At 47.7% G+C, this 20,297-nt stretch overlaps 1 protein-coding gene across 25 annotated transcripts; it reads right to left on the reverse strand.

The window, feature by feature from the left end:
• Nucleotides 1-1,767: 1,767 nt before the first annotated feature.
• ZNF384 (zinc finger protein 384) lies at nt 1,768-20,297 on the reverse strand. Of its 25 annotated transcripts, none has more exons than XM_057491323.1 (14): nt 20,137-20,297; nt 19,883-19,944; nt 18,955-19,014; nt 14,886-15,010; nt 13,365-13,431; nt 12,839-13,076; nt 12,556-12,603; nt 12,020-12,353; nt 11,092-11,184; nt 7,336-7,560; nt 6,459-6,641; nt 4,890-4,968; nt 3,951-4,109; nt 1,768-3,371 (listed from the first exon to the last, which is right to left on the reverse strand). In XM_057491323.1, exons 4-14 carry the CDS (start codon nt 14,990-14,992, stop codon nt 2,988-2,990), a joined length of 1,917 nt encoding a protein of 638 aa, XP_057347306.1. In that variant the 5' UTR covers nt 14,993-15,010; nt 18,955-19,014; nt 19,883-19,944; nt 20,137-20,297; the 3' UTR covers nt 1,768-2,987. The 25 variants fall into 25 exon arrangements, with proteins under 25 accessions (XP_057347306.1, XP_057347290.1, XP_057347297.1 ...); XM_057491307.1 differs by having other exon boundaries at nt 14,886-15,013; XM_057491314.1 differs by lacking the exon at nt 20,137-20,297 and having other exon boundaries at nt 1,768-3,224; nt 3,267-3,371; nt 14,886-15,013; nt 19,883-20,130.

Here is a 20,297-nt window from a genome sequence, read left to right on the forward strand (position 1 = left end):
ATATGACTCTGGTAGCCAGAGCAGGTCCCGGCTGAATCCAGGCTTTCCGCAGGGAAGCTAGTTTCTTAGGGAAGTTGGTGAGGCGTATGGGATGTTGTGAGGTTTAAACTCTCCGTGTTTCTTCTCTTCACTCACACGAACATCAACTCCCCAGGATTGTTTTGTAACATGGTAAGAATCCAATATTTATAAACTCTACGTGTACTTACAAAAAATTTGCACAATAAAGTAGTGATTCACACCTTTTGTCAGGTATTGTCCTTCTACAGTCAAGTACATTCTCACAAATGAAGTGGCGGGACTTCTGGCCTTACCCTCCTGTTTTTGGTCTTCTTATTCGAGTTAAATGTTAACCATGATTCTAGAAGGACTGGAGCGTGGAGCTGTTACAACTGGGACAGTTAGATGCCAGCTATCACCCTAGTCAGCTGCAGTACAGTGAAAACTGTGCTTTTCACCAGGATGGAAAGCAATCGCGCAATCAGGATGTAAAGCTGCCACCAGAGGAGGCAAACGGAACTCTGTGCACGTAACCTCATTGCGGTGTTGAGATAAACGTCTTGCAGATTGTTCACTTGTAACTTACACATTTTTGATAAAAATTTGTCACATGACAGGCTTTTAATGAAACAAATTTCCAGCCAAAGAATTTGACCAAATGTGTGCAGAAGGGTAGGTGAAACTGAGTTTACTACTGAGCAGGTGGTAAGATACAGCAATAGTATCTAGACTTCACTCTATTATACGTGTCATGCTCTTGGATAAGTAATTTAATCTCTGTGGCTAGTTCCTTCTCTATAGAATGAGAATAACAGTACCTACCTCACAGGGTTGTTGCTATGCATGTAAGTGAAACCTTAAAATAAGATTCTGGTTCTAGTACCTGGGATGAAGGTAGGGCTGTCAGGACCTTTTCAACAATTGGTGAGATCAAGGTGAAAAGCAGTAAGTATTCAGGAAGCTAACAAACACTGGCATATCTGGTCATATGTGATATGTTCATTAGCGTCACACCAGATCAGGACTATCCTGAATGCCCACCCAAGACTGAACCCTAAATTGAGTGGGCATTTTTTTCACTGAGTATCTACACTCCACTAGGTAAATAAGCATGGCTGCCCAGCAGTCCCACACAGGATTAGCAAGGTTATCAGATGTGGGAGCTTTGCCACCACTTTTTCGGTGCTTACAGGCTAATTCTCAAAGGAATCTGGGAGGTGACCTCGAGTCCCTTCACTGAAGAGCTGTAGTAGCACCTCGGCCGACACTGGTTGGCGGGGGAGCCAGGGCTGAAGTCCAGGTTTCCTTACCATGTTCTATCAGTACAACTGTCTTGCATCGTTACTCAATCCTGGCTATGGTTTCCACCACCAGAACCCTCTGGTTACGAGTGCCACAGGAATGGGCATATGTATATACACATAGTGCCAACTGATGCTCAGGGAGGAGCATGGGTCCTTTAAAGAGACCATACTTCCATTCTCTAGGTACAGAACTTAGCATTTTTGTTACCACCACTTAAAACCTTGCTCTCATCAAGCAGTCCCCATGAGAGAATTCATATGTAGGAACCCTCATAAACCCAGATTTCATTTCAGAGGTACCAAAGCTATACCCTTCTATGGCTGGGGACACACACGAAGAACCTCGTCAAACAGCACTTGTTGCTCACACGCACACATTCTAGCGTAAATCCTTAGTCTGGCCTCTGCCATCTCCCCAGTTTCTCCGCGTGCTCACTCACATCAGTAGCTCCACTGCCTCTGATCCTTTTACACGAATTTATTTCTATACAAGGTTCTAAAAACACCCCTTGGTTTGTACATAAGTTTTTTTTCTTCATTTTAAATTGCTTTATAACAACTGATTTCCTGATTTTTTTTTCATTTTCTTTTTTCTCTGAAATCTGCCATGATTAAAAATTTAAAGAAAGAAAAAGGAAGACAAAAGGAAATAAAAATGCCATTGGCCAGAAGACAGGGTGGAAAAAAACAAAAAGGACAAAAATAAACAAAACATCAAATATGAAAATTCTCAGAGATAATGCATTTATAAACACAGAAATGGTTACAACAAAGATGGCCGTGATGAGTGGGTATATATATATATTTATATATATATATTTATATATAAATCCGTGTCCGGCAACTGACCGTGGCACCTAGGGAGCTAAGTCCAGTCCTTGCGTTTGCCCTGAACTCTCCCTTCTCCGCAACACCCGCGGTTTTGGGGCTTCATAAAGAACACAAAGCTCCCACAGCGCCTGAGGCCTCGGGATGGGGAGACAGAGTACAGGGCCATGGTTGGCAGAGAAGGAAGGTGAGAGGCTCCACAGGAAACCATAACCCACGCTTCTGAGCCACCCTCCACCATTCTGGGGATATCCGGCCCCTTGGGGACCACATCTCAGCCCTTGCCCCTTTACAAATAAAAGGGATCTAACCCCCACCCAGATCTCCTTCCAGCATTAGGTAGGAAGTGAAGTGAGACCATGAAGGGAAGAAAACGGCTCCTAAGGATTGGGGCATGAAGAAACCTCTGCTCTTTTGCAGGCAAGGACAGAACAGGAGGCTGGCTGCGTCTGGAGCTCCGTCCTCTCTGACAGCTGGGAGGGCCAGCCTCTTGTCTTCCAACAGCCCGAACTTGGAGGATTATGAGGGTAAGGAGAGGGTAAGTGCCCACACTGGAAACGTTTCTTTGAGGTCATAGCAAATCCCTCCCTTGAGCACCAACCCCCAATTTTAAAAGCTATGCTTAGAAGGGGAGGCTGCTGGATCACACTACCAGCACAGTGTTCCTCTGCCAATCAGGAGGGCTGATGTTCTTTTTGAAGAAGAGTTGAGAACAAGGAAGGCTGTGCCTGCGGCCCAAGGAGATGGAGCCAAGGCCTGTCAAGGAAGAAGAGGACTTTTCCCACCAAGAGAAGCTGGACAAAGAAGGGACCGGAACTCCTTTCTCCTCTTCCCAGTGGGTGGCAACACGGGTCTCTATGAGCTGGCCAGGTGCTCCACCTGGATGGTGCTGGTGGTGACAGTGAGGCAGATGTCCTTATGATGCTCCGCCGTCTTATAGGGTGTCAGGTCGAAGGAACACTGGGGCGGAGGGTTGGGATTGCTGTCACCCCCACCCCCACCCTGGGGGGCAGCCCCGGGGGCCTGGAAGTGTGGGGGCTGTGGCTGTTGCTGCGATGCCTGAGAGGCCTGGGCCTGGGCCTGGGCCTGGGCCTGGGCCTGAGCCTGAGCCTGAGCCTGGGCCTGGGCCTGCGCCTGGGCCTGAGCCTGAGCCACAGCCGCCGCCGCCGCCGCCGCCTGCACTTGCTGCTGCAGATCAGGTGGGTTGTGTTTACGCATGTGTTTCATAAGGTACGTTTCCTGAGAAAGACGGTAAAAAGGAATTGAGGAACAAAGAGAAGCAGAGTTTACTTGCAGCAGCATCCTGGGCTCACTGGGCTGTAAATGAGCAATACTCATAGAGGTGCTCTGCAGCCAGGGGCCACCTCTCCCCAGGAGCCTCTTTCACTGCTCATGTCTGGGAAGGAAGGAGAGAGTGACCTTTAGGGCCATGGTGAGCAACTGACTGGCATAGGGAAAGCTGCCATTTTCCCAAAGACCTTTATAAATGGAACAACTTTAAAATCTTTTTCAGGAGTCTAATGGAAAATACCTAATGGAAATCTCTCCTCACAAATTTCAAGTTGCTTTATTTTCCCTTATGTTTAGGTAAATGAAGAATTATTGCTTAGCAAATTCTAGAAGCTTAAGGGATCAGGCATCCCCGATATTCCTTAGCTATGGGTCGCTTTCATTTCTGTTCTCTTCACTGATTCTGTCACTTGGAGCCTGGGTGGTAGTGTATTCACTGCAACAGACCTTTACTCAGAAAGATAGGGTGAAGTGGACTGCAGTCTTACAGGCCTATGGGGAAGAAAAGAGAAGGTGCTGAGCACTCACCGATGTGTATGCCCGACTACAGATAGTGCACGTGTACACCTTGGCATGCTTCACCGTATGAGTGGAGAGGTGCACCTCGAGTGAGGCTGCATCTGTGTACGCTCGATGACAGTTGTGGCACTTGAAGGGTTTATCTTTGTTGTGCTGCCGTCTGTGGGACTGAGGAAATTGGGAGAAATTGGGATGAACGCATTGGACTCCTTCCTCTTGCCTGCCTCCTTGACCTTAATGGAAAAGCCCTGAAATGGGCATCAGGCCTCCCATGTTCTATTTGAAGGCAGCAGCAATTGTTTCAAATGCAACTTGAGAAGCAGAGGCCAAAGCAAGCAGCATACGTCACGCAGCACATACCAGGATCCTGAAAGTTAGAATGATGCTGCACCTGGTCCCACTAGTCCAGTGGTTCTCAAAGCGAGACACGGGGAACACTAGGGAGCACCAACACCTTCTCAGGGGGCCCACAAGGTCCAAACTATTTTCTAAATAAGAAGACAGTGTTTGCCTTTTCATTCTCCTTTTTCATGACTGTACAGAGGTGACATGATGTACAATATCTCAAAGACTGAATGCAGCAGACGTGTGAATGCAGCCATCTTCTGGTAAGCCAGCCATTACAGTATGCAAAAATATAAAACAATGCCATTCTTTTCACTAAAGGTTTTCTGGGGGACAAGGGAGTACTTGGAAATATGTATCTGTGTTAGCATGCAATGGGTTTGGTGTCTTTAAACTAATTCCTAAATATTTTTTCAAGTTTTTCAGTTCCCTAGTATCTATGTAGACAGGTATTACCCACATCAACAAAAGCTCTTTAGGCTCGCCAATAATTGTTAAGGGTGTAAAGGGTCCCGAAACATTTCTGAGAACCACTGTACTAGTAAATGGCACTGGGGCCCCATGTCTTAGGCCCAGGCCTCGTGTGGAGGGTAGAACATTTACCTGCAGATTAGAGAGCTGTGTGAAGGCTTTCTCACAGCCTGGGTGTGCACATTTGTATGGTCTGTCACCGGTGTGGATTCTGTGTGGGATGAGAAAAGAAAGGGAAAAGACATCAGCAAAGCCACTCTGGGATTGACTCCTTCACAAACCTCCTCACGTCACTTCTGCCCTCCAATGGGAGCACAGAACAGGCTTCAAGGCACGGGCCTCAGATCCTCTCCGACACCGATCAGGCCCGAGTAGCCTGATTTCTGCTCGCTGCCTGCATCTCTCAGCTCACACAGGGCTCCTCTCTGCTGCGGGAGGAGGGGCTGATGGCTCGGCAGCCAGGGGACAGGCAGTCTGCCTCCTGGCACACAAGTCAGCTCCTACTGTGACTGTCCCCAAAGAATGTTAAGACATATATGGTAAACACAATGATAAGGAAACAGAAACACACAACACTTCTTCCTTGGCCCGCATAATACAGCCAGAAACTACCCCCTCAGCTGTGGGCATCATTCCCAGAGAAAGTTCTGGTATCAAAGAAAAGCAGACAGTTACGCCAAGTGGGGAGAGTAGCAGTGATAGGAATAGTTGTGGAAACCCCTCGGGGCTTTTCCTAGGTCAGCCCCCTAACAGCAGGAAATGCCTCGTTTAGTACCAATCTGACCTCCCCAAACACCACAGGGCCCTCCACTGTGATGAGCCAAGGCCCTGGAGTTGTGCAGACACCTGCTCCTCATCGGAACTTCAGCATCAGGGTCATTTTGGGACCAGGTGCTTTTTTGGATCTCTAGTATCTCAAAATCATCTCAGGACATGTCTCCCTGTGAGGAAAGCCTGACTCCTCCTCTTCGCAAAGCAAGATGCCTGGCCACTTTAAGGGGGATCGCCACATCCAGAAGCAGCTAGGTGAGAAGGCCCATTCCCACTGAGATTCTGGACTCCATTTAGACTTGCAACCTCCACAGACCATCAACTCTTCTGGCTGTAGATTCATTTCCTCCCAGTCACTCCAGATTCATGGGACAAAGAGCAGTGGGTGTCCTTGCAAGGATGACCTTTTGCACTCTGTTTGCTGGTTCTGTGTGACTATTTGTTCTTCACTCCTGGAATCCCGTGGAGCCTTGCTTGTTGCTGTCGGCATGCTGGCACCCAGGTAAAGTCTGATTATGCCTCCTGTCCATAATTGGTGCCCTGAGGGCTAGAGGTATGATCTCAAGTCCAGTGCCCCTGCTTTGACATCAAGAAGAAAATCTTGCAAGATGTGCACATAGGTGTTTCCACAGGGAAATAAGGGAAAGGAAAGCAGTCTCTGCTCCAGTGAGTCTCTTCCTCTCATGGATTGGGGGTAGCATTACAGTCACTCCAGCTCCCCGACGCAGCTTTCGCCCCAGAAAGACTCCCTCTGAGCGTCCACTTGTGTCTCCAGGGTTGTCGCTTGTTCTTTTCCCAGAGGCCTGTCGTGCTCTCCTCCAGCCAGGTCTCTCCCCCGCCCCCCGCATGCGGGTAGTTTGGCGTGTCCGGGGCGGGGGTGGGGAGGGCATGCCAGCGGGGCGGGGGCAGCTGCCCGCCACTCTCCCTTACCGTGTGTGCTGCTGGAGGTGGGAGAGCTGGCGGAAGGCCTTCTGGCAGTAGGAACAGTTGTAGGGCTTGGCCCCCGAGTGGATGCGGAGGTGCTGGGCCAGGTAGGAGGTGTTGGCGAAGGTCTTGGAGCAGTGCGGGCACTTGTGGGGCTTGATGGTCTCCGTGTGCATCTTGGAGTGGATCCTGCCGGAGAGGAGAGGAGGGAAGGGGGGAGGAGGAAGCAGTTCGACACCATGGGCTCAGCTCTCTGCTGGGTGAAATGATGTTGCTTGACGGATGAGAGCGACCCCTCCTCCCTCCTCCCAAACACACTCCGGTGGAGAGGCCAATGAAGAGGACACCCAGATCTAGGTTGCTGCTGATCGTAAGACGGTGGCTAGAATGGCAGTGAGATGATGAAGAGCTGCGCCCCCTGGCTCCTGGTAACCTCAGAGTTCAGTCTTGTCAACCCTCTGCTTTGTCCTAAGGTTACACACTCACCACAGGTACCCTGCTTTCAAATAGCAATTTGAACAAAGACCAATACCGCCTATTCCCCATGGACCTGAAGTTGAATGCACACCTTGGCTCTGAACTGAAGGATTTAATAAAAGCAGGGCCTGCTCTACAGAACATTTCCAGTCACAGACACAGACAGAAACCACAAAAAATTGTTCCAGACTTTGGGACTGGAGGCCACAATTTTCCAGGCCCCCTGCACACTGCTAGAACATATCATTTATTTCTCACAGACAGCAATGGGAGAGAACCAAGGCTCCTAAAGGGCAAAGTTGAAGGGGAAAAAAAGAAAACATGGAGAGAAGAACAGGTGCAGGCCACATGGCCTTGGAGTGCAGGGTTCATGGCCAGGTAGTGGGGGTTCCAAGAGCAGCCTTACCGGGTGTGCTGCTGGAGGTGGGAGAGCTGGCGGAAGGATTTCTCACAGAAGTTACAACTGTAGGGCTTGGCCCCTGAGTGGATACGGATGTGCTGGGCCAGGTAGGAGCTGTTGGCGAAGGTCTTGGAACAATGTGGGCACTTGTGGGGCTTGGTCTCGGTGTGGGACTTGGAGTGGATCTGCATCTCCGACTTGGAGTAGAATGTCAGCGAGCACATCCGGCACCTGGGCCAAGCGAGGGCAGCGGTTAGAGCCTGTCCCACTGTGAGGGCACTGCTGAACCCCCCTTCTGCCAGGAAGCCAACCTATCCGACCCTCTCCTAGTCCAACCACACTGAGGCCCTGGAGAGGAGGAGCTCTGCTTTATTGATCTTTATAGCCTAAGTCCAACACAGCCCAGCACGATACAGTCAATAAACGCTTCCTGAATGACTGGACTCCCTTAGTGTGTACCAAAACAAGAATTCAACCAGGAACAATAGGAAAATCTTATTACAGGCTCTGGGCTGATGTGGATTTCACTGGGCCAGGAATATAGGTTAACTTCTCTTCTCCTTCTGCCCGTAACTGATTCCGAACTTTTGAGAGAACTCCTTTCCCCAGTTTCCCAAGTACAAAGTACACCCCCCAGGTATTCCAAGAGCTCCCAAGATGACAATGAGAACAAAATGACTGGATTCCCCAGGAAGACCTCTCTCTTTTCTCCTTAGATAATTGTCTTTTCTCAGATTTTCTCCTACTTACTTTTTGCCAGTGATTCCTAAAGAATGGGGGTGGAGAAGTACCAGAATTACTTGGAGGGGCTTTTCCAAACCACCTATGTCTGGTCTCCAGCCTGTATCTGATGTTCCACCAACTACCCCTGGCCCCCAAACCCCTGGCAATCAAGTGAGAACCACTTTTGCAATGAGCCAAAGTAGCTGCTGGGAGTGGGCTACATCCCTCAAACACTTAGGAGACAGCACTTCAGATGGATATTAATAGGGTCGGAACACACTTTCACTCATCACCTGGGTAGGTGGTCCTTCTTCCTGTTCTGACACCACTCAACAGTATCAAATAAGGCCTCTGAGCAATATAAGCTACAACTATTCAGACTTTATTAGGTAAAAGCCACCTGTATATGGGCTGGAATCTCATCACACCCAAACAACTCATGAGCGTACGGTGTGGGATGGCAGAAAGGGCAACAGCCTGGAAGCCGCGCAACTGGGCGAGCCTCTCTTCTCTGGGTCCCCCCCGATTTATCTCTGTAATGGGTTTGGGATGGCACAGGGTGATGATGTCTGCTTTTCTCTGATCCCAGGAGAATTTTTAGAGATTAACTGAGATCTGAAGACCAATAAGAATTCTGAGCTCCTCAGAGAAAAAGACACCACTGTTATTTGGGGATATAGTCCCAATATTAATGCTTTTACTAAAATTCCAATCATTAAGGTCAATTTCTATTTCTCTAGTCACTTGATGACTGAAAGAGATCCGATTACAGGTTTACCAATCCCTGGCTGTTGTTTGGGATGCCAAATGAATGTATGGGGGTGGGGAGGTTCTGTGTATAGTTAGCATGGTCCAAAGGACCCAGTCAATGGAAGTCTAGACACCTGGGCTCTACTCAGGTTCAGTTATAGGATTGCTCATTAATGTAGACCTCAATTTTCTGGTCTGTAAAATGGAGAGATAAATATCTGTCCCTAGAAGGGCTGGCAAACACCCAGGACAGTTAAAAGTAAGCTAAGTGTTCTCTAATAACAACTGCATTAATGTTAACAGCACCAGTGTGAATGAATGAGCTACTGCATATGTCACAAACACTGAGGTTAGAAACTGGTTACATCGTCACTTGGAGGGGAACTCTACTGAAGCTACAAAATAATTTCCTTTGGGTGCTAAAATTTCTGACAGGTGGAACAACAGCACATTCATTTTACTCAAACAAAATATCATTAGTGTGTGAGTGCTGAACACACAATTGCACCCTTAATATGAAATCAATTATAAAAGAGAACTCTCTTCACCAAAGTTCTCACCTAGAGAAGAATCTGGGAAACTCCCATCACCAATAACAGATTAGCCACAAAACAAGCAGGCTCCAAAGGTACTAGGTGTAATAATGGTAACAATAGTTGCCATTTGTTGTCATGCCTGATACTGGCAGGCAGAGTTAGGCACTTTAAGCACACTGCTTCCACTCCTCACAACAACCCGGCAACCAACTATTCTCCTGGTTTCACAGAAACAAAGGAAAACAAAGGCTCAGAAAGGCTGAGTGATTTGCCAAAGGGCCAACAGTTATTCACTAAAAAGCCATGATTCTAACCTAATTTAGATTTCTTACACTGGAGATACTCAAGGACAGGCTGGACAATCACCTGCCAGGAATGTTCAGAAGAGTACAACTACAGAGCAGGGAAGGGCTTAGGTGACCACTGAAGTACATCCAACTCTGAAATCCTATGAAACCAAATGAAAGAGTACAAGTCCCTGAATGCAAGGTGTTGGGTGGGTGGAAAGAAATCTGACTTAGGAGAGCTGTGGCAGTGGGCAGTTAGCAGGGGACAGGAAAGCCAGCACCCTGTATCACTGGGTGTATTAACTCCAGGGGGACCATCCAGCACAAGAGTGGTGTCTCCTTGGAGGCATGCAATGCAATGACCTTGGTGACAAAAACCACTTTGCGTTATCATCCCAGTTTTTTCAAAGATTTAAAAACAATTTCAGATATTTTGATTTTTCCTCAAAACATTTTCACAAGACAGATGAGGGCCATGATTCATCTTCCCATTTTACAGATGGGAACAGGAGCTAGAAATAAGTTGACTTGCCCAGAGTGACAGAACCCAATTTTCCCAATACTCAGTCAAATGCCACTGACCACAGAAATGGATGTGGCTGACCCACACATGCCCCGAAATAGGGTTTCTTTGTGATTAAAAAGATTCCTTTGGAACTTCAGAGTTCTGAGTTTGAGAAGAAATTCTGTTCATGTAGAATACAGTCACCCTTAAATTTTAGAGTTCTCCTTTAGTCACCTGGACTATGGGGCCTGTCAAGAATCCCCAAAACACTGAGGATGTTGAAAATCCAATAGGGCTTCCTTTCAATTGTATATCCACATTTCTTTCCTTATACAGTTTGGGAAGTCCAGAGAGAGCGTTAATGTGAGTCCAAGAAACAAAAACACACACAAAACCCTTGACAGAACCAAAAGACTGGCAAGGCTCCCCTACTCCTACAACAGATCTTGTATACGTGTATCTCCACATCACAATGACCTCACTTTAAGTAAATGTGTAAAAATCCTTGTTTCTATAAAATAAAAGGGATTTTCATTTGATGAAATTATATATATAGAATGCCTTTAAATGAATCAAACTTGTCAGGTACCTTTATAAAATGATATCTAAACATTTTCCAGGAACACTTTTATTGTATAAAGTGGGGTACACCTGTAATAATAAAGCTGCAATAAACCTTCAGATCACGAGCTGGGACTCTGCAATGCTCAATACTTTCTGCATAGCAACACTCCACTTACAAAGGACTGAAATGCTCAGTGGCTGAGGTTAATCTCCACAGTAGGCATGTACAACACAGAAATAAAAAGCTAAATAATGACTATTTCTTATTTTTCTTTTGAAGTTCCCAACATTTCAATTCTTATCTGGTACATGCTCCCAAGAAATGGGAGGCATAAACAGAATTCTCCCCATTTTACAGATGAGGAAACTGAGGCCCAGAGAGGGGGAAAGGACTTGCCCAGGGTCACACAGCAAGTTCGTGGTGGAGCCAGGAACTGAATCCATGAGCCCAAGGCTCTGTCCATTTCCTGTGCCGCAGTTCCCTTCGCTCCTAAAATGGGAACAACATTGCCCATCTCGGTACACTAAGGACAGACCCAGTCTCCCAGCCATGCACATCAGCCCCTGTCTGTGTCAAAGCTGTGACAGTGGTTATCCCACTCTGTACACTGGGGCCAAACTCCCCAAACCCACTAGGGCCCTTGACAGTTCTCAAGGGGATTAAAACACTGCTGACTTTGAAAGGACAGGGAGTTTAACTAACATAATTATTTTTGTATAGTAACACATGCAAACATAATGCTTTTTGGCAATGGACAACTTAAAGGAAGTAGAGAATTAAATGACTTCCATGAGTTAGAAAGTGAGCACAGTCATTTTATAAGCATATATCCCAAGGGGGGGAAAAGGAGGTTTCTGATTCCTCCCACCTTTTTATATTGACCTCTCCCATCATCCCAACCATGCAGGGTCAAGCAGGCTCAGTACTCATATATGGCCCGAGAACGGGGATAGCACACGGGTTAAGGTCAGGGCTTACCAGAATGGTTTCTCAGAAAAATAGGAATGGAAAATATAGAAAGTAAAAAGGAGCTGGAAACAGAGGCTCAAACTCAGTTTAAAGCCTTATTACAAGAAAGGAACGCCTATAATACTCAAAAATTAGCCAATGCTGACCACCCCACAAGGGAAGGGGTGAAATGGGTCCGTTCCTGGGGAAGAGGCACTAGAGACATGCTAGCAGCTCTAGCTTCCTAACCACGGACATGCAAGTGGACATGAGGTGGAGAGCTGTCAGCACACAGAGCCTGATGGGGGCCGGACACAGCGGGGAGGGAAGCCAGACAGTGATCCCCACCCATCCTGCACCTGGCTGTGTTTCTTACCTGTAGGTCTTGCCGTCTTTCTGATGGTCGTCGTCATCCTCAGGGGAGAGGATGTAAGGATCATTCATCTCAGGCAGCCCTGACTCCAGCATCCGCTTCTTCTTTCGGCCCCTTGGGGGCTTAGGAGCCACACTGCCACCTCCACCACCACCTCCACCTCCTTCCTCCGTTAGGGTGGATGCTACCTTCTTGGAGAGGTCAGGGACCACCTGCAGGGCTTGTGAGCCAGGGGGAAGAGCTGAGACAATCATGGGAGCCGAAATGGGGAAGGTCTGAGCTGATGAGGCTGTGGTCACCAGGGAGCCTGAAGGGGACGTGATTACCAAACCAGGACCTAGGATGGGGAGAAAAAGGAGGTGTTGTCATGTTGTCCAGTCTCAATCCTAATCCTACTTAATTTACCCCAGATCATTGTCTAATTAACCCCTTACCACCGCCCCCCAGCCCAGAGTTTATAGGAAACCCCAAACCCTGTAGAAAAATAATGGTCTCCTAACCCCTATCCCCACCCCACCCCCGGTAACAGTGAGATTTACCCCTTGATTGACTCCCTTCTCTTCTCCACCTCTGAGAACAGGAGACTCCTTGATTCAGAGAAGGAAAGAATGTCACCTCCTCAAAGGCAGGGACCGCATCTTCTACTTCTTTGTATCCCCCACAATGCCTAGCGCATTGCTAGGCACACAGTAGGCACTTAACAAAAATCTGATTGAATAATCAAACACATATCCCACTCCCCATGTCCTTGGAGCCCTCCAGCCTGGGGTACTGATCATGGAAGATCAACACCTCAGATTGGAGAAGAGCAGAGTTGCTCACCAGCAGTCATCAGTCCTGTAGACGGCACAGGGACCACCGTGATATTCTGGGTAACGGACGCCTGGCTATGTGGGGTCAGCTGGTCTGACTTGGACTCTGTGTCCATACTGATGCCTGAGGGCAGGGACACTGAGGCAGGCACTGTCAGCAAGGTGGGGTAGTGGGGCGGAGCCAGCCCACAGCCCTTCTCTGGCAACAGCTGATCCTTCATTTTGTTGATGAACATTGTGTTCTCAATCTAAAAGAAAAGCAAGGAGGAGGGAATCGGCCTCTTCAGAATCTCATTCTGTCTGCTCCCTAAGCACTTTGCATAGTCTGTCCTCCTTGGAGACCGAGGAAAGAATAGTTAATATCTTTGTGCTTCCAGAGAGATACCAAGACAGAAACAGTGTGATGCTCAGTGAGCAGGGACTGGGTGAGATGGCATGTGGTTTATTTGTTTCAGTCTCCACAATGATAGAACTAGCTACTTGGAGTTGAAAAAAGTATATGAAGGGAAGGAGCAAAAGAACCAAACTTCACCTACCTGTCCTGAGACGGTGGGGATAGAAGGCCAGAAGTATGGGTTAGAATTGAAGTGAGACTCTTCCATTCTACCTGGAGAGAGAGCGAGTACATCACACTCGGGAAGCAGTCTGAAGCAGCTCGGCCACGGAGAAGGGGAGTCGAGGACTTGCTGGCCTCTTCTCTGGCACCTGACCACATGGCCAGGAGTTAGCAGTCAACGCCTCAGGATCTAGCATATCACTGCCTTAGGGCAGAGCCACTCGGCATTCAAGCCCCACCCAACAGAGGCTATCCTAGTGAAGAGGCTGCTCAAAGACCTTATTCACCTCTCCCCTGCTCACAGAATTCTCACACCCCAAAGAAACAGAATTGGAGCTACTTTCCTTTGCTGACAATAAGGGAAACTGAAGTCATGAGTAGGGAAGGGATGTGGCCAAGGTCACACAAAGTAAATCACTGACGGGTTTGGAAACAGCAGGGCACCTACCCTTGTCCCTCTTCTTCCCTCTTATCCCTCAAATCCACTTTCCTGAACTAAAACATTTCAGGAGTTCTAATCAACACGTCCACAGTTCTTTGCAGCTTGAAAAGGTTCTAGGCCATATCACAAAATGCCCAAGGAAATTAAAGAATGAAATTGGCAGGAATTGGAATCAAGGTATTTTCTGAATACCAGATGGTATGTGGGGTCCATGTCCCCCGACCTCAAGGCCTGAGAACATCCATGGTGCCGTGTCAGGTACCATACACGCTGCCCTGAGCACTGAGAATCTGGAGTCACCCATTTAAAAAAGCGTTCCAGCAGCAGTACCAATTCCCACCAAAAGGGCCTCAGTACAGGGACAACGGTGGGCCAGAACACGCTCCCCTACTAGACCCTTGCTTCGTACTCAAGCTCTTCCCTGTATGTGGATATAAGTAAGCTCAACACTTTGGGAGTGAGGAATAAGCAGCAAGAAAATTAATTCCTTGGACTCATGCTGCAGGTCATGGATGGGTATAGAATGCAGGCATCCCACCCACTCATTTTCACACTCTGATCCCCTCTCCTAGCAAGGCTTAACTGCAGTGTCGGTCAAGACCAGCTTCCCAAAATTCTAGGCCAGGAAGATTGAGCCCAGCAGAAGGAGGGTGGGAGGGAGTGGGAGACTGGCGAATGGGGAAACAGGACCAGCAGGAGATGAGCATTAAAACCACACTGCCCCTGAGCCAAAGCAGCCAAGATGCAGGTGGGGAAGAGGCACCTGTGACTTGGAGCCATGGTGGATGTGCTGGAGGCAGGAGCCTGGGAAACCAAAAGCTGGAGGGCAGACTGGGTACAGAACCTGGTTTCAAGGAGTCACAGAGGAAACTGAATGATCTCCAACAAAGGATTTAGGGCAGGGAGGACAGCAATCTCAACGTCACCCATTCCTCACCCTCCTCCAGAAATCCCATCACAGTTTTTGCTCTACTTAAAGCGGCAATGGAAAGTTAAGGAATGCACCACATCTGAGACTACAACAGCTTCAAAAGAACGAGACTCAATACTTCAACTAACCTGATGATCAACCACAGGCACACCCTGCTCTCCAAGGTGGAAAACACAGTAAAACCAGACAGTCTCTGACACAGGCGCTCACTCCTTCCTTCCAGCACTAGCTTCATAGGAAGGGGCCTCAGGTCCTTCTTAAGGCAACAGAAATCAAGAAACAATCAGATCACAGTTTAAGAGGATCCAATCTTACCAGACTTTCTGGTAGGCAGGGATCCCATCTTGGACCTCCCCACATCTCTAACACAGGACTCATTGCCCACTAAGCAATTCCATATTTAATGAATGGCACAACAGGGGACTCTATACATACAGATTTTGAAAACGATGCTAGGGCTCTAACCCTATCCTTCAAGGCCAGTGTGTGTGACCTCCCAGCTGAGAGAAATGAAATGGACAAGAGTGGTGAGGCAGGGTGGAAATGAAGTGGGGAATTAGGTTGCAGAGTAAAAGAAAGGAGGATCTAATTACAATTACCTCCTAGAGTCAGGAAATAAACACATTATGGATGTGAAAATTTAGGGGAGGAACTGAGAACCTGAAAAGTAACACCCTCAGATAGGATTCCTGTGAACAAGGCCCCTCCCTGCAAAAAATTATTACATCCGTTCACGCTGTCCTCCAAGCGGCTCAGGCGGAGTGGGTTCTGAGGGCAGTGGCCCCTGCAGGTTCCCACCAAGAGTCATGCAGTGATATGGTGGATGGGCAGTGTCACCAGCGTGACATGTATGAAGTGCTTGTGTTCAAGGCACTGTTCTAAGCACTTTACAGTTATCACATCATTTAATCTCCACAACAATTCTATGAAGTTGGTACTGTAATCCCCATTTTTCAAATCAGTAAACCAGAGGCACAGAGTCAATAAATAGCAGAGCAGGGATCTGAACCCAGGTACCAAAGAGCAAGTTAGGAAAGGGGGTTCTGTACAAGACCCAAACATATGACTGAAGTACATAATCCCTTGACGTTGTTACCTGATCCATGAATCAAAATTTACAATAGTCCCAGGAACGGGCTATACATTTTTCAGATAGGTCTCAAATAAATGTTTCAAAATGAAGTTTCTGCTAACAGCAAAACTGTAGTTCAAGTTGATATTTTCCATCCACATTCTGTGGAGCCTCACAGGACCATCAAGATAACTGATTTTAGTGAGAATGATGGAGTCTGAGGAAAAAGGCCAGGCTGTCCAGAGCTGGTAAACTGAATAAAAGACCCTCCACTTTCCTAATACTCAGTCGATCACTCTGCTTTGGTTCTTCAGAGAACAAAGCTGAAGATCAGAACCACAGCTAGTCTGAGGACAAAACCATAAATGTGTCCTATGGGCTTCTGACAAATATATCAGCCCGAAAGGTGAGTAACATGGAGGGTATGGCTTGCCCAACTAGAAGCAATATTTGCCTGCCAAATGACACCTGAGAAATGCTATACCACTGTTCTGGAACGGCTGGCTTAAATCTCTGTGTTCCTGAAGTGAGATGGAATGGAGAGCCAAGAAAGAAGACTCTTGCCAGAATACAAGGTAGATGGCGTCCCCTGGAGTTGTGTGACAGGGAGACCCTGGTGCCAGATCACTCAAATACCTGTTCTCTGTCTGTTTCACCACTTAAGCTCAACTCTCTCTTTCCTGGAGGAACTCTCACCAAACCATCCTGACCTATGAGCAGACACATGTCAACATTCTTAAAACCTGAAGAAGCCCAGTGACATGACAGGGAAATCTTATCTCTACACAGAGTACCAGTTTTGATGATTATGCCAACACATTAATACAAAAAAAACAAGACTGATTTTACCCTGAATGGGGAAGGAAGTGGAAGGCTTCTATTATAGCCCTAAAGAGAAGGAAACAGAGAAACAGAATTAGAAAGAAGAATGGAGGGATTGAAAACCTGGGTCCTAACTTCCACTTTATTGCTGCACCACACCTCAACTGTGCTGTTAATAAAGGAGGTTTACTATAACTAAGGTGGATAGCACCTTTCTTTCAAGAGGCTTGAGAAATTACATATTCCTTTTCCAATCTCCAAAGAAACTTTGGAAGCACTTGAGAAGTGAAGAAAAAAAAGACAATACTGAGTAACATCCAAGAACACACAGTAAGTAGGACTTGAACCCTTGCACCAGAGCTTTGTCCATCTGTCCATCCTTCTAGATGCTACTAGCCATCAGGGAGAAAGATGCCACTGTCTCCAGCATGTGGTTTGGGCAGACATGGTGAAGACCCACTGCCTCTGTCCCAGTACCTACTATAGTTTTTTAACTTTTTTCAAATAAAGCATGACTTCTTTTCTCAGGAAAATATTCTCTTAAAACACCAACTTTTAGACTCATGAAATATTCACAGTAACCACCACCAACTTTTAGAAACTCATGAAATATTCATGGCAACCAAGTTTAGTAGTTGGAGAATGGACCTAGGAATCAAGACTCTAGAATCTAATTCTAGGTCCGACATCAGTGGATGACTGTGAATGATTACAACTCCACTAAGTTTCTATTTGGGTTGAGGATAAAGGAGAATAAACCCCTTACAGGAAATTCATAAGGCATATGGTGATGGGATGGGCGCAGCACACAAAGAAAAAATAGTGTTTCAAGTGCTCCTTAAAGGGAGTTAAAGAACTTCTTCCACATGATGAGGACTATTAATGACAATTAGTGAAAATTATGTAAAGACCACATAATTACAAAGGAACCACCCAAAAGTATCAGATCTATAGCCTCCAGCTCAATCATCAACTAGAAGCATTAACACAAAACAGAGATACAAAGAACAATCAACTTAAATTCAGCTACAGAAGCAACTTGCCCCATGGATCTCAGACGCTTTGTTGAGAGAACTGCTACAAAATGCACAATTTGAGAAAAGTTGCAATATTAGCTAAGGGCTTGAGATGATGAAACACTGAAAACCATTTTTTTTTTCGTGAAGAAACAAAATCTTTTTCTCAGGTTCTATGGATACTCAAAAGAGGCGATCCCAATAGGATTTGGGTCTTCCTACTTTCTGTGAACTCTTCCCAGTACAAAATAACTCAGAAGAGGTTTGTCTTAATTCTTTTGGGAACGATCATCACACCGTGCTCAAACAGACCAGCAGGACCACTACCACCACAAGGCCAGCAATGTGGACCAGCAACTTCTACCTGGGCACCACTGGACCCGAATCCCTGTGGGGAACAGCAGCACAGTGGCTCTTCCTGCCTCCCATTTCACCTTAACGATGGATCTAGGAAATGTAGGGCCAAAGGGGGAAAAAAGGCTGGAAAAGAGGGGATATGCACCTAATATTTAATTATCCACTTGGCTTAGAAACCTATGGGGGAATAAATTTTATAAACCAGCCTGGAAATAGTTCTTAGAAGACACCTTTAGGATTTCATAAGCTCTGAACTCAAACTTTTTTGGATAAACACACTGTCATTTTCAGGCCACCTAAAACTCTGATCACCATCAAACCCCATTATTTTGAATTCTTCCAGACCTACTTCTGGAGTCTACTCCATATAGTTTTATCCACTTTACTTGAAACCAACCACAAACTAGTTTTTTTTCCCTGAAAACTTTACCCTACCACACCAAATTCAAATAACCCAGTGTCACAGATTCTAACAGATCCACTGGAAATATAACCACTGCAATATTATGGATACAAACACCACTCTAAACTCAAATCTGCTTTTTGCAAATTGAAAGCAATTCCATAAGCTATGCCACAAGGGCTATGGTGGCAGCTAGAACCCATCTGTTCCCAAAGCAGAATTAATTTCTTCTTTGGACACAATACAACAATATTTATTTGATTTCACTTGAGCATTTCACAATTCTTTCCTGATGAGTACTAGTGGGAATGGAAGGTGATGGGGTAGAGCCAACCTTCTACACAAAAACTTCCTGGGTACCTTCAAAAGATTAATAAGAAAAGGCTGCTTTTTCTCCCACAGCAAACACCAGTATTGCAACTGCTATTACTTTAAGAATCCTGTCACATGGTCCCAAAAAAGTCCATTTGCTTATGACCCCTTCTTCCCCAAAAGCAGAAAAGCCATTAACCCCAAAATTGTCTTACCCTCTCTCTCTCTTCCTCCTGTCGTCTTATTCCTTCTCCTTTCCAGGGCTCCTGAACTTTCTGTAAACAAATTGTCTGGGTTACAGCGGCCAGTGAGGGTGCAGCTACCAGAGAACTGCGGGGAACCTCAGGAATTCTTTGACTGTCAGCAAGCAGCCTGGGAGGCAGGCGCACCCCCAACCAACGATGCAAAGATGCAAGGGTGTAACAACAGTAGTGTAGTGCCACCCCGTCAAGGGACATTAAGTCCAATTCCCAGAAACTAAGATGAACTCTTATCACCAGTGTTTAGGTTCCACTTCTGGGCTCAGACACTGGTTCTTCTTCCCCCAGGGCCACAGGTAACCAGGGGTCAGGGAACAGAAGAGTTGGAAGAAGAGAAGGGTCCCTACACCCTGAGGATTGGCTCAGAAGCCAAAGCTGAGGACTGGTGGGATGCACAAGCCCTTGTGTTAGGCACAGTGCCAGCTCAGGCCCAGCCACTTCCTCTGGCCTTCCCCCCACTCCTGCGAGGACTTCGCCCCTGCCTACCCAAGGCCTTGTGCCAAGAAGTACCTCCCACAGCCTGCACAGTGGTCTATCTATTGGAGACCCCAGCTGTCCCCAAAAAACCTCCTCTCCCCTGAGACAGGCCCTGGGAGACTTCTCCTGATGTCGCCCCCCACCCCTTCTTCAAAGACTCTTCTCTGGGACGTCCCTCCTTCCCCTCCAGGGAGCTGAACTCTGCCACCCACCAGACAGACACCCGCCCCCTAAGCCCCCCCATTCCTCCCCATCGCCCGCTCCTCCACAACCACTTCCGGTTCCGGGACGGACACACATACAGTCACATCGTGGACCCCCCTTTCTCCGCCCCCCCCAGGGAAAAGGGGAGGGGGGAAGGAGCTGAGAGCTGGGCGCACGCCGGCTGCAGGGGCGCGAGACTCACCCGGCGGCGACGGCTGCGGCGGCGCCAGGGCCAGAGCCAGAGCGCAGGCGGGGCGGCGTTTGCTGGGGAAGGAGGGAGCCGAGTAGGGTGGCAGGACTGGGAGGGGGAGAGCGCGAGGAGGACCGCGCGGGCACGCACTTTCGGCGCGAGACAGACCACACACTCACACGCACGGAACGCGCGCGAGACACCCGCAGGGCGGGGGTGCGAGGCAGTGGGTGGCCCCCTCCCTCCCTCCCTCCCCTAACACTCACCCGGAAGTGGTGCCGCAGCTCTTGCTCCGGAGAACCCCCAGTTCCTCCACGCCCCCTCCTTCCCTCCCTCCCCCGCTGGCTCTAAGTGGAGCCCTGGCGGAGACAAGGCGGGAGCGCCGGAAACGAAATGGGGGGAGGGAGGGAAATGGCAACGCTGCGGG

The sequence above is a fragment of the Manis pentadactyla genome, chromosome 14, assembly GCF_030020395.1.
Source record: "Manis pentadactyla isolate mManPen7 chromosome 14, mManPen7.hap1, whole genome shotgun sequence".
NCBI classification, from domain to species: domain Eukaryota; kingdom Metazoa; phylum Chordata; class Mammalia; order Pholidota; family Manidae; genus Manis; species Manis pentadactyla.

Bases quoted from the DNA above. Each gene is read 5' to 3' on its own strand.
- ZNF384 (XM_057491312.1), bottom strand. From the start codon at position 14,992: ATGAAGCTAGTGCTGGAAGGAAGGAGTGAGCGCCTGTGTCAGAGACTG. The intron at 13,077-13,364 runs GTAGGTGAAGTT...CTTTTCTTTTAG, and splicing joins TCCCCACCGTCTCAGGACAG to ATTGAGAACACAATGTTCAT. The intron at 7,561-11,091 runs GCAAGTCCTTTC...CGCTTGGCCCAG, and splicing joins AACTTGCTGTGTGACCCTGG to GTGCCGGATGTGCTCGCTGA.